The following is a 13,659-nucleotide window of genomic DNA, read 5'->3' as shown; positions in this document are numbered from 1 at the left end:
GGGGTAACAGCGGAAATGTCCCCACCTGTTTCTTGAGAAAGTCCCGAACCTGGAGATATCTGAAAGCATTTTCTGGGGGGAGGCCGAACGTCTCCTCCAGCGCCTGCACACTGGGGAAAGTCCCATCTCTAAACAGTTCCCCCATCCTTCTAATGCCTGCTCTATACCAGCCTTGGATCCCACCGGCTGGGTCACTGTCTGTGTGGAGTCTGCACGTCCTCCCCGTGTGTGCGTGGGTTTCCTCCGGGTGCTCCGGTTTCCTCCCACAGTCCAAAGATATGCGGGTTAGGTGGATTGGCCATGCTAAATTGCCCGTAGTGTCCTAAAAGTAAGGTTAAGGGGGGGTTGTTGGGTTACGGGTATAGGGTGGATACATGGGTTTGAGTAGGGTGATCATTGCTCGGCACAACATCGAGGGCCGAAGGGCCTGTTCTGTGCTGTACTGTTCTATGTTCTATATCTATCCTGCCCAGAGCAAATCTATGATTGTTCCGTATCGGGCTCCAAACTGAGGCCTCCTCCTCCTTCCTTTGCCTCCTCCACTGACCCCAGACCCTCAGTGCCGCTGACACCACCGGGCTTGTGGTGTATCGTGCCGGCGAGAACGGCAACGGTGCCGTTACTAGTGTCCCTAGGCTGGTGCCTTTGCATGACGCCGCCTCTAGCCGCCCCCACGCCGACTCCTCCTCCATTACACACTTCCTAATCATGGTCACATTCGCCGCCCAATAGTAGCTGCAGAGGTTCGGCAGTGGCATCCCGCCCCCCCCCGGCTACGCTCCAGGAAAACCCTCTTGACTCGCGGGGTTTTATTTCCCCAGACGAATCCAGTGATAATCCTGTTTACCCACTTGAAAAAGGATTTGGGGATGAAAATGGGGAGGCACTGGAAAACAAACAAGAATCTGGGGAGAACCGTCATCTTCACAGTCTGCACTCTTCCCACCAGAGAAAGCGGGAGCATTTCCCATCTTTTGAAGTCTCCCTCCATCTGCTCTACCAGCCGACACAAGTTGAGCCTGTGTAGGGCATCCCGGCTCCTAGCCACCTGTATACCTAAATATCGAAAGCTCCTCTCCATTATCTTGATAGGAGCTCCCCCAGTCTCTCCTCCTAGCCCCTGGCGTGGATTACAAACAGCTCACTTTTCCCCACGTTCAGCTTGTACCCCGAGTAGCTCCCAAAGTCCCCCAGTATCCGCATGACCTCCCCATCCCTTCTAGCGGGTCGAAATATACAACAGCAGGTCGTCCGCGTATAGGGAAACTCGGTGTTTCTTTCCCCCCCCCCCCCCCCCCGGACCAGCCCCCTCCAGTTCCTTGAAGTCCTCAGTGCTATGGCCAACGGCTCAATTTCCAGGGCAAATAGCAACAGGGACAGGGGGCACACCTGCCTCGTCCCTCGGTGCAACCTGAAATACTCCGACCTCAGCCGGTTCGTGGACACGCTCGCTACAGGGACCTGATACAGTAGCTTGACCCTCCCTATGATGAATCCCTCCCCAAATCCAAACCTACCTAACACCTCCCACAGGTACTCCCACTCCACCCTGTCAAAGGCCTTCTCCGCAGCAGCCACTACTTGTACGCCCCCCCTCCGAGGGCATCATAATAATATTCAGACGCCTCCTCACATTCGTGTTCAGTTGCCTGCCCTTAACGAAACCCGTCTGGTCCTCCTCAATTTTTCTCAGCGATTTGGCATCTACATTCAGGAGCGATATCGGCCTGTCGGACCCACGTTGGAGGGGACCCTTCTCCTTCTTCAAAATGAGCGAGATCAGTGCCTGCGACATCGTCGGGAGGAGGGCTTCTCTCTCCTTCGCCTCGTTAAAGGTTCTGAGCAGGAGTGGGCTCAGTAGCTCTGAGAACTTCTTATAAAATTCAACAGGGAAACCGTCCGGACCCGGGGCCTTGCCCGACCGCATACTTGTCAGCCTCTTAACTACATCCTCCAACTCATTCGGCGCCCCCAATCCCTCCACCCGCTCCTCATCCACCCTTGGGAATCTCAGCCGATTGATAAATTGCTTCATCCCTTCCCCTCCCCTCGGGAGTTCTGACTCATATAGCTTCCCGTAGAACTCCTTGAAGACTTAATTGATCTTCTCTGGGCCCAGGACCGTGTTACGTTCCTTATCCCTAACTCCCCCGATCTCCCTGGTTGCCTCCCTCCTGCGAAGTTGGTGCGCCAGCATCCTACTTGCTTTCTCCCCATACTCATCGACTGCCCCTTTCACTTTCCTCAACCGTGCCTCCGCCTTCCCCGTGGTCAGCAAATCGAACTCCGCCTGTAATCTCCGGCGCTCCTTCAGCAGCCCCCCTCGGGGGCCTCCGCGTACTTCCTGTCTCCCACCAGCCTCTCCCTCTCCGCCCTCTCCCTCTTCTCTCTGTGGGACCTAATGGAGATTAACTCCCCCCCTGATGACCGCCTTCATAGCCTCCCAACCGCTGCCGCTGTTACCTCCCCTGTGTCATTCGTTATCACATAGTTCTAAATGCTTATCCGCCCACACACCTCCTCATCCGCCAGCAGCCCCATATCCAGTCTCCAGAGAGGGCGCTGCCCCCGCTCCGCCCCCAGTCGCAGGTCCACCCAATGCGGGGCATGGGCCGAGACTGCAATGGCCGAATACTCAGCCCCCTCCACTCTCGGGATTAACGCCCTGCTCAGGACAAAGAAGTCAATCTGCGAGTAGACTTTATGAACGTGGGAGAAAAAGGAGAACTCCTTCGCCCTAGGCCGCCCAAATCTCCACGGGTCCACTCCCCCCCCCCCCCCCCCCCATCTGATCCATAAAGTCCCACAGGGCCCTGGCCGCCGCCGGCCTCTTTCCCGACCTGGACTTAGACCGGTCCAACGCCGGGTCCAAGACAGTATTAAAGTCCCACCCCCATAATCAAGTTACTTGACTCCAGGTCCGGGATCTCACCCAGCATGCGCCTCATGAACTGCGCACCGTCCCAGTTCGGGGCATACACGTTCACCAACACCACCCTGTAACCTGCCACTCACCATTATGTACCTAACCCCCTTGTTCGCCACGATGCTCCCTGCTTCAAATGCCACACCTGTTTACTCACCAAAATTTGCCACCCCTCTGGTCCTTGTGTCTAGCCCCGAGTGGAACACCTGGCCCACCCATCCTCTCCTTAACCTCGTCTGGTCAGCGAGTTTTAAGTGCATCTCCTGCAACATAACCACGTCCGCCTTCAACCCCTTTAGATGCGAGAACACGCGTCCTCGACCGGCCTGTTCAGGCCCCTCACATTCCACGTGATCAGCCTGGACCCGGTGGGGGGGCGGTGGTGCAGGAGCCCAAACTTCACCCCTTTGCTGTGGAGTACCGTCTTGGCCCGGTTGAAACCTGCACGCCTCCTCACCAGCTCAGCTCCCAAGTCCTGGTAAATGCGATTCCAGCCGTTCTCCCACTTGCTGCTCCGCTCCTTCTTTGCCCACCGCAGGACCCGTTCCCTCTCAGTAAAGCGGTGGAACCTTATCACCATCGCCTTCGGTGGTTCCTTCGCCCTCGGCTTCCTGGCAAGGACCCTATGCGCCCCATCCAAGGGCCGCGGGAAGGCCCCCGCGCCCATTAGCATCCCCAGCATCGTGGTCAAATACGTGCTCGCGTCTGCCCCCTCCACACCTTTAGGGAGGCCCAGGATCCGCAGGTTGTGACTCCGAGACCTGTATTCGAGGTCATCCAGCCTCTCCTGCCATTTCTTGTGTAAGGCCTCGTGCACCTCCACCCTGACCGCCAGGCCCAGGATCTCATCCTCGTTCTCAGGCACCTTCCTTTCCACCTCCTTGATCGCCTTCTCCTGTCCCTTCTGGACCTCCACCATCTTTTCCATGGAGGCCTTCATAGGGGCCAGCATCTCCGATTTTAGCTCCGCAAAACAGCTCCTCAAGACGTCCTGCTGCTCTCTGGCTCACTGGTCCCATGCTTCCCGATCTGTGCCGGCTGCCATTTTGTCCTCCCGAGCCCGCTCTGACTTCCTCCCCGCAATTGCACGTTTTACGGCCCCGCTCCTGGTTTCCTCCATACAGCACCGGGGGAACCTCTCAAGCGTTCGTTCCCACGCCGCCACTCCGTTAAATCCCGGTCCCAGCGGGAGCTGCCGTGTGTGCGACCTAGCTGGTCATGGCCGCTACTGGAAGTCGTCCTTATCCTTCTTAAGCAGCAACGAGATGGCGGCCTGCCTCATCGTTTTCAGCCAGATCCCCCCCAACCCCCACCCCCCCCCCCCCCCCCCCCCCCCCCCCCCCCCCCCAAACAATCGCGTCCTTGAATATTTCCACCAGCAACGGTGCAAGTTTGTCCTTAACTTTCTTGTAAAGTTAACGGGAACCCATTCGGCCCCGCCCTCTTCCCCGCCTGAATCTTCCCAATTGCCGCCTTCACTTCCTCTACCTCCACCGGCTCCTCCAGCCCAGCCTTCTCCACTTCTCCCAACCTCGGGCACTCTAAACCTCCCCCCCCCCCCCCCCCCCTCTGGTGGTTCCGATTTATAAAACTCCTCAAACACCTTGTTAATCTGCTCCGGTGCCACCACCAACTCTTCCGTCCCATCTCGAAACCGAACTATCTCCCTCGCGCGCTGCCCCCCGACGATTCTCCGGCCCAGTGGGGGGTCGGAGAATCCCGCCCAGGATCTCCCCCCACCCCATGCCCTGACATACAACCTGGTCATCCTATACAACTACCCTCATCCTGCACAATTTCTCCCACCCTACATCTCCGCACACCCCATTCCCACACACCTGATTGTTCTGGCTGGAGTTCAGAAGAATGAGGGGGGACTCATAGAGACTTTAAAAATTCTAACAGGATTAGACGACCTGCTTGGTCCCCATACTCATTGACAGCCCCCCTCGCCCTTCTCAGCTGGCACCACTTTACCCATGGACAGTAGGTTGAACCTCGCCTGCAACTGCTTTAGCACAGTGGGCTAAATAGCTGACTTGCAATGCAGAACAAAGCCAGCAGCGCGGGTTCAATTCCTGTACCGGCCTCCCCGAACAGGAGCCGGAATGTGGCGACTAGGGGCTTTTCACAGTAACTTCATTGAAGCCTACTTGTGTTCCTCACTCTCCTTCCTATCCACCTTCCCGTAAACAAGATCACCTCCCCCCTGCCTTCAGTGCGTCCCAAACCGCCGACGGTGTGATCTCCCCTGTACAATTGAACCCCATGTACTCCTCAATTACGTTTCCCATCTTAGCACATAAACTCCAGTCTGCCAACAACCCCACATCTATCCTCAACCCCGGCTTCTGGGGCCACCGTTTCTCCAGTACCACGTCTGTCCAGTGTGGAGCGTGATCCGAGATCATGCCTTGTACACCGGGGAAAAAAACAAACACTCCCGATCCCGCGGGTGTAAGAATCTCCGCAGATCAACCCACCACCCATTTCCCTCATAAGCCCACCAATACCTTCGCTCACCCTCCCCCACCACCACACCTCCCGATGGGGTCAGTGAACGCAACTGGGACTTGTCCGCCCTCGGCTCCAGGACTGTGGTGCAATCCCCCCCACTCCCCCCAAAATCAACTCATGGGTATCCAAATCCGGGATTACGGCCAGTGTTTTCACCACAAACTCCGCATCATCCCAATTGGGGACATAAACACTTACCTATGCCACCAACCTCCCCTCCCAACGCACCTGTCATTATCACGTACCTGCCCCAACATCCGCCACCATATTCTCCATCTGGAAGCTCACCCGCTTGCCCACCAGAATATCCACCCCCCTGGGGCCTACTTTGAAACCCCAAATGAAACACCTGGCTCACCCAACCCTTCATAAGCTCAGATGGGTATCTTGCAGCATCACTAAATTGGCTTTTAAACTCTTCAAATGCGCAAAACCTCTTGCTCTCTTCAACGGTCCCCTTATCCCCTCACATTCCATATCATCATTCTGACCAGGTGTCTCTCACCCCCCCCCCCCCCCCCCCCCCGCCGCCCTTCCTGTCTGCCATTACCCCAGGCCCCACCCATCCAGCCAGACCTGCCCTATCTTCTTGTTAACATTGACCCCCATGCCCCCTTCCCAGAAACCCCCATCCACTTCCTTTTGCAAACACCTCACCCAGTATTGATCCCCTCCCCCCACCATTCGCACCTCCCAGGTCCATCATCATCTGCTCGATCAAGCTCCAACGACTGCGGCCCCTTCTTCTACCATACTACCGTTCACTAGCCAACTTTTGTTTGCTAGCGTGGTGAGCCCTCCTCCCCACCATACCCTCAACAATTGGCCCCTCATCCCCGGAAACCCTCCCACCTCCCCACCCCATACTCCCACCCAAAGGCAATTCCAACCACCCCAGCCATACCAGAGTGGGGAGACCACATCCCTTAAACAAAGAAAAAACACATGTAAAAAAAACATTGAAAAAACACAGGGAAAAAGCTCAAAGAAAAACATTCCCTGTCCACACCATCAAAGTCCAGATCCCAACTTTCATCTCAGCCCCAGTCCTTCCATCTTAACAAACACCTCCACCATCTCAAAATAAAGTCATTTGAGTTGTGAGTCACTCTCAGCTCCGCAGGGTAGACCACTCCGAACCTTACCCCATTGCTGTACAATGCCACCTTCAGCCGCCCAAAGGCCTTCTCGCCAACTCTGTCGTAAGATCTTGGTACATACATGTACCAAAGCCTTCCTACTTTACGCCTCGCTTCTGCTTCGTCCAATCCAAAACCTTCGCCTTCACGTGGTAGCTCTGGAAGCAGACGATGACTGCGCTTGGTAGCTCATTTGTTCTGGGCTTCGACTAGAGTGACCGATGTGCCCTGTCCAACTCATAGAGGAAGGGCTCTGCCCCCTCCTCCATCAACCTGACGAACATATTCGCAAAATACTCAGTTGGCTTCGGACCCTCCAACCCTCGGGCAGACACACGATCCTCAAATTTTGTCTCCTCGGCCTGTTCTCCAGGTCCTCCACCTTGGGTCTTTGCTCTTTATTGACCTCCGCACTCTCTGCAACTGCTCACCCATCGAGGTGAACTGGTCGCTATGCTGCAACAATGCTTCCTCCACACCCATCGTCTCTCCTTGCTCCCGCACCTCGTCTTTGTTAATGAGGTCTAGATCGGGGCAAGCGCCTCCTCCGCCCACTCTTTAAATGAAGGCATCATCTCCCTCCGAAGCACCTCTAAATGTTTGGCGAACAGTCTTTCAAACTCCCCCAACACCACCTCGGTCAGAGTATTCACCATGGTGACCCCACCCGATGAACCAGCCCCCACCATCTTTCCTCCTGTTTGTCTCAGTCACACTCGCTGGTGGACTTTGCTCGCCCCTTCTTTCCTTGACCTTTCTGGGACTCCGACATTCCACTGACTCCTTTGGGATTCTCACACTAGCTCATCCAAAAAGTACCCCTGAGACCGAGCATGAAGACCCAAAAACCAAAGACTGTAACAGGCGCCACCTAACGTGCGACCTCCACCTACCTGTCACCTCTGGAAATACTCAGAAATATGTATTTGTGGGCGTCAAGTGAAGATATGTTTTGATTTAGCTTAGCCAAGAGGCCCACCACAGACAATGAAGCCTCCAATTGTCATAGATCGCACATTGACAATGTACTGTCAGGAGAACAACCCAAGGGCTGCCGGTTGACTGGGCATCACAGCTCTAGGAAGCACAAGTCTTCACCTTCGGAAGAGAGGAAAAAACAAGGATTTGAATCAATAACTCTTATAGCGCAAGCTACCATATAGCTGAGAAATTGGTATTCGGTGTAGTGCATCTAAATGGTAGACTGATGTTTTGCAGTGGGGTGTGATATTTATGTAAAATTCTGAGACCTGAAGTGTAAATTAATTAACAGCTTTACCATGGTAGAATATTTTCTACGTTCTACCTTCATTGGCTTTTTCCGATAATATCCCCTTGTAAAATCAGAGGAATTTCTGAATCCCTGGATGGCATAGAAATTGGAGTTATTCACCAAGTCATAGAATCTTACAGCACAAAGAGGCCATCATTCTGCCTGATGTGCTCATTGAAGGGACTGACAAACAGTCACAAACCCCAGCTTCGTCCCCATAACCTGCAAATTAGCCCTCTTCAAGTACATGTCCAATTGCACTTGAAAGTTTCTATGGAAGGAAGCTGATGACACCACCTTTTCAAGTGTGTTCCAAATCTTTAACAGCGTCTGTGTGAATACATCTCTCCTAATTTCCCCTCTAAATCTTTTGTCAATTGTTTTAAATTCATAATCTCTGAATACTGACCCTATTGCCAGAGGAAATACTTTTGGCTCTACTGAAGCTCCTCATAATTTTGAATGCATCTCTCAGGTCTCCCCCGTAGCCTCCTCTGCCCTAAGGAGAACAGTCCCGGCTTCATAATTCTCTCCACGAATCACAACTTCCCCACCCAAATATCATCTTGGTAAACCACCTCCTTTGTACCCTTGCCTAGGCCTCGACATCCTTCCTACAGCATGGATCCCAAAATTCTACCCATTGTTCCAGCTAGTGCCAAACCAGAAATATGTAAACGTTTAACTTTTGAATTTAGTGGTCCTATTTACAAAGCCAAGTATTCATATGTTTTCTTAACCACCTTCCCAACTTGCCCTGCCACCTTCAAGGATTTGTGAATATCTATCCCCCGATCTCTCTGCTCTTGTGTGCCCCGTCTCCACTCAAAAGAATACCATTTAGAATATCCTGCCTCTCAAAGGTACGCCACCTCATATTAAATTAAATTCCATCTGCCATGTGTCTGCCCATTTCACCAGTCTGTCTATATCCTCCCAAAGTTTTCTACTATCATGCTCACTATCTATTAGATAGCCAAGTTTTGTGTCAATGGCAGTCTTCAGAATTGTGCTCCCAATAATGAGAAATCAACATTGATTACGGAGCAATTTAACAGGGCTTGTGGGTGTAGTTACCAGTTTGTCATAGATAGTGTCATAGAATCTACAGTGCAGAAGGAGCCATTCAGGCCATCGAGTCTGCAAAGGTCCTTGGAAAGAGCACCCCACCCTATCCCCATAATTCAACCTAACCTTTTTGGACACTAAAGGGCAATTTATCATGGCCAGTCCACCTAACCTGAACATCTTTGGGAGGAAACCGGAGCACCCAGAGAAAATGAACACAGACACAGGGAGAACATGCAGACTCCGCACAGACAGTGACCCAAGCTGGGAGTCGAGCTTGGGACCCTGGAGCTGTGATGCAACAGTGCTAACCACTGTGCCACCATGCCGCCAGTCAGATTGCTTTAAGAAATCAAAAAAGTGATGATTTTTGTTTCAGGTCATGGGAACTGTTCTGAACTTGGCAAGTTCTAAAATAACGATAAGAGAATTTACCAGGACTCCAGCTAAAGCTCTACAGTTAGAATACCAGACTTTTAGCTGTCAGGAAATCCTTTGTAATCCTACACTACCCGTTAATTGCATCCTCTCATTATAGGTTTTATCTGTCTGCGTTGATGAATAGCACAGGTATTTATCAGTCTTTAGTGTCAGTCATCATGTTGCAGTGACTCCCATGGCACAATTATGCTGGAGTACCAGTTTACTAGCCGCTCTCAACAGTGCCTCTGAATAATAATTGCTGGCTCACATCGTTGAACAGAGCTACGCTCAGTTGGGCTCAAATGCTGGTTAAATTTAATGTGAGCATAAATCTGGTGGAGTACTCCCGTACTGAAAAGATTAAAAACTCCATTTTAAAATTACCCTGGCAATGTGAACAGCTACTTGGGAGATTTTCAAGTGTTAAAAGCATTTGCAGTCACCTTTCAGTTGGTAGAATGCTGAGGTAGAATCAGGTTATTCCCTTAAGGTCCCTTCTAAAAGTCGCTGGACCATGATCTTGCCATTCCTGTGCCTTAGTTGTTATGAAAAGAAAATGGCTTATTGTCACAAGTAGGCTTCAAATGAAGTTACTGTGAAAAGCCCCTAGTTACCCCATACCGCCACCAATATATTACGTATTCTGCATCAGCACAGATTTATTTATTTTTTTCTTATAAATTTAAGAGTACCCAATTCATTTTTCCAATTATGGGGCAATTTAGCGTGGCCAATCCACCAATCCTGCACATCTTTCTGGGTTGTGTGGGTGAGACCCACGCAGACACGGGGAGAATGTGCAAACTCCACATGGACAGTGACCCAGAGCTGGGATCGAACCTGGGACCTCGGCGGCATGAGGCAGCAGCACAGATAATGTGACATATCTCATTGATAAGATATAAACAGGATAAGTGCATAATCAGACTGTGACGAATTGATAACCTCTCAACATGCGTACAATTGATATTGTCTCTACCAGGATCATCGGATTAAATCAAAACAAGAATGCAATGGAGGTTTTATTTTTATTTAATCAGAAGCAGGGCAAAGCATATGCAGCTGCTGCTGTTCGGCATGGCCAGGAAATGCAAATAGTTTCATTATTTTATGTGCTATTATTTAGAAGCTAATTTATTCTTTAATTAATGTTATAACAGCAGAGTTTGTGCAATTCTTGGAGATTAGAGAACTTTGTATTTTCCATTTGGTGTGTCCAGTCTTGGCCTGCACATTCTCTCTGAATAAATTTAGGGTGGGAACTTTTTAACATTACAATAAGCAATGAAAGAAATCCGGGGCTTTGACAGGCAAAGCAACATGTTATTATTTTGTGCCAGCAAGTCTCATGGTGCCTCTTTGCGCCCCAAATCGAACCTGGGACCTCGGCGCCATGAGGCAGCAGGGCTAACCCACTGCGCCACCGTGCTGCCCCAAAACTCCTTTTTAAGTGACTGATTTTGGACCCAATAGGGAGCTGTGCAACACAGACCTGGAAGTTACTGCTAACTGTCTCCAGCCAAAGTATTTGACCTCAACTCGGATAGAGCTGGCCCTGAGCTAGATGATGGGAGGAATCCACTCTGGTCCCACTCTCAATGATCTTTCATTCTTTTGTGGGATCTGGGCATCTTTGGCACGGCCAGCATTTTTTAACCACCCCCCCCCCCCCCCCCCCAAATGTCCCTAAAATCAAGTGACTTGCCACACTATTTCAGAATGCAGTTCAGAATCAACCACATTGCTGTGGATTTGGGGTCGCATGTAGGCCAGACTGGGACAAGATGGCAGATTTCTTTCCCTAAAAGTTAGGTGGGTTTTTACAACAATCGATGATAGTTGCCATGGTCACCATTACTTGAGACCAGCTTTATATTCCAGATTTATCAAATGAATTTAAATTCCACTAGCTGCCATGGTGGGATGTGAACCCATGCCCCTAGGCCTCTAATCACTATGCACCATTTTCCCTTTGATTCCAGCTGGGGAGCACTTGGTGTGTTGATGGCAGATGACGCCAGAGTTAAATTTAGCTGTAAACCTCAATTTTATAGCCAGTTCGGCCAATGACATCAGTGGAACGAAAAATCAGATAGTGCATGTGCCGAGCAGCCGATTGGCCGACCACCAGTTTTCTGCCCGGTAACGAAAACGAAAATTCCCGCCATTGAGGAGCTGGGACCGATGCACTGAGACATTCCAACAGATTCCATTTGCTGGGATCAGAAACACTGCTGTTGTTGTGAAGGGAGCATTCAGTTATTGGGAGCCGGAAGAATATAAAAGTCACTTACTGTGGTATTCTTTATAAATGTGATTGATATGTGCATATTAATCTTGTGATTTGTTGGAAAGTGGCAAAAATTGATACATCACCTTTCACTCCATTAATGTCAATTAAGGCAGCATAGTCAGCAGCCACTTAAACATTTATCTGAAAGAAGTGAATAACTTGCGCAAAAGCTCAGTGAAGAAAGCACGGCCAGTCAGTTTTAGCTTCCAGGAGCATTGCAGATTCGGTTTGAGTTAATCGACCCCGGCTAGGCCAGCAGATAAGGTGTTAAATCCAGTGACACATGTCTCTGGATTAAGGGAAGAATAAATCAAATGGAGTTCCTGTGCACTATCCAGTAACTCCTGGTGCAAAAGGTAGTGGTGTGGTTATCAGCTGAGGGGAGATTGGGATTCATGAAGTTTTCCACAGTCAAACATTGTCCTCACATTTACTGCATGAGTTTGTGGCTTCGGAAGAGGGAAGAAGATTTAGAATAAAGAAATCTCTGCAGAGTCCAGTGATATCTTGGAAGCTCATTGTTCTGACTATATTTTAAGCACTTCCTATTTTGTCCAATTCTTGCATTATGTTTACTGGGTTAGATTATAAATACTTTTTTTTATCTTCCCAGGATGTTCTCTGTGCCATGAACAGATCCTATGGTTTCCCTGTAAGGGATCCAATGCTTTCTTCATCTAAATTGATGGGCACTGAATGTTTGGGCAACACCCATGGGTATGTAAGATTTTTGATTATTGCTGCAACGGATTTTGTCATATGGCTTCTCGTGCAACTGCAAAAGAGGTTTTCCCAAATGGAAGAATTGTGCACACCAGAGGATTAGTCAGTACCTGCTGTCAGTCCTCCAATTCGTCCTAGAAACTACATCTGTGTCCTATAGACACAACTGCGTTACACCACATAAAGTACTAAATGTGTCTGCAATTGTATTGTGTTCTATTAAGGTTAGAGCAACAAATGATCCGCTTGCGTGTAAAGCACCTGCACTATATTCTGCCTGTGCAGCGAAAATTAGAATAGTATCCAGATTAAACCACTGCTGATTCTTCACAGAGATTCAACGTGGCTGACCCAGCACTAATTAAAGCTAATTTTTCTTCCAGTTGCGCATATCTGTGCTCGTTTTTGTGGTGTGGTTAGCTCTTGCTCTGGCATTCCTTTCTCGTGCACTAAAAGGAGATGCGCTGATTGTTAAAATCCCCCGAATCTGCTGGATTTGCAGCTGAATGGCCGACTGCTCCACATTGCCATTATTATTCCCGATAGTGCGCCACGAGAGGAGATTCCACAGCCTCCCTTACTCAGGGCTGTTCAGGTTAGGGGAGAATGGTGCAGCACTCAAACCTGGCTTCAGGGGCTGGTTTAGCACAGTGGGTGTAACAGCTGACTTGCAATGCAGAACAATGCCAGCAGCGCAGGTTCGATTCCTGTACCGGCTTCCCCGAACAGGCGCCGGAATGTGGCGACGAGGGGCTTTTCACAGTAACTTCATTGAAGCCTACTTGTGACAATAAGCAATTATTACATTATTATTATTTAGGAAACTGACCCTCGCTCCCATAAATAGTGATCATTCCTCATAATCTGTGGTTCTGAAGTTTTCGTTCATTCACCAGTATTAGTGAGCAGGTCTGGACACGAAGTAGGTTAGATATAAATACTCATATAAACTTTATTGTTCAAGTGGGGCACGGTGACGCAGTGGTTAGCACTGTTGCCTCACGACGCCGAGGATCCAGGTTCGATCCCGTCCCCAGGTCACTGTCCATTTGGAGTTTGCACATTCTCCCCGTGACTGTGTGGCTTTCACCCCTACAACCCAAAGATGTGCAGGTAGGTGGATTAGCCGCACTAAATTGCCCCTTAATTGGAAAAAATAATGAATTGGGTACTTTAAATTTTTGAAAAGAAAATGTTATTGTTCAAGTCACCAAACTGAAGTATATCCAGAAGATAATATGGGGTGCGCTCTGATTGAAAAGTTTCTAAGTGTCATTTGTGGTGGGTTTCACTGGGA

General features: G+C 50.2%; 1 protein-coding gene across 6 annotated transcripts in view; it reads left to right on the top strand.

The window, feature by feature from the left end:
- Window positions 1-13,659, top strand: part of shroom3 (shroom family member 3) — a 547,942-nt gene that overhangs the window by 497,740 nt on the left and 36,543 nt on the right. For all 6 annotated transcript variants that reach the window (XM_038791699.1, XM_038791697.1, XM_038791701.1 and 3 more), the window contains one exon: window positions 12,253-12,356. In XM_038791699.1, coding sequence (XP_038647627.1) covers window positions 12,253-12,356 — 104 coding nt within the window. The remainder of the gene's footprint in view (window positions 1-12,252; window positions 12,357-13,659) is intronic.

Source organism: Scyliorhinus canicula, chromosome 3 (genome assembly GCF_902713615.1).
Source record: "Scyliorhinus canicula chromosome 3, sScyCan1.1, whole genome shotgun sequence".
Taxonomy (NCBI): domain Eukaryota; kingdom Metazoa; phylum Chordata; class Chondrichthyes; order Carcharhiniformes; family Scyliorhinidae; genus Scyliorhinus; species Scyliorhinus canicula.
This window is presented reverse-complemented; position numbering and strand designations above follow the sequence as displayed.